General features: G+C 51.8%; 1 protein-coding gene across 1 annotated transcript in view; it reads left to right on the top strand.

Moving 5' to 3' along the window:
• The window catches only part of EMH_0008160 (uncharacterized protein), a gene marked incomplete at both ends in the record, with an annotated part of 1,422 nt that extends 1,343 nt beyond the window's left edge, over positions 1–79 (top strand). The window contains one exon of the mRNA XM_013498250.1: positions 3–79. Within this exon, the coding sequence (XP_013353704.1) occupies positions 3–79 (77 nt within the window). The remainder of the gene's footprint in view (positions 1–2) is intronic.
• Between the last annotated feature and the right edge of the window lie 139 nt (positions 80–218).

Below are 218 nucleotides of genomic sequence, written 5' to 3'. Positions count from 1 at the left end.
GCAGCAGCAGCAGCAGCAGCAGCAGCAGCAGCAGCAGCAGCAGCAGCAGCAGCAGCAGCAGCACCTGATTTCTTGGTAATCTGTTTTATTAATATCTCCGTCTTTACATTCATCATAAATGTTGCAGCTACAAACGAACTTCTTTCTAGCAGCAAAACCCTTTCTGCTGCTGCTGCTGCTGCTGCTGCTGCTGCTGCTGCTGCTGCTGCTGCTGCTGC

This window comes from Eimeria mitis, genomic scaffold (assembly GCF_000499745.2).
Source record: "Eimeria mitis Houghton genomic scaffold, Emh_scaff329, whole genome shotgun sequence".
NCBI lineage: Eukaryota > Apicomplexa > Conoidasida > Eucoccidiorida > Eimeriidae > Eimeria > Eimeria mitis.
This window is presented reverse-complemented; position numbering and strand designations above follow the sequence as displayed.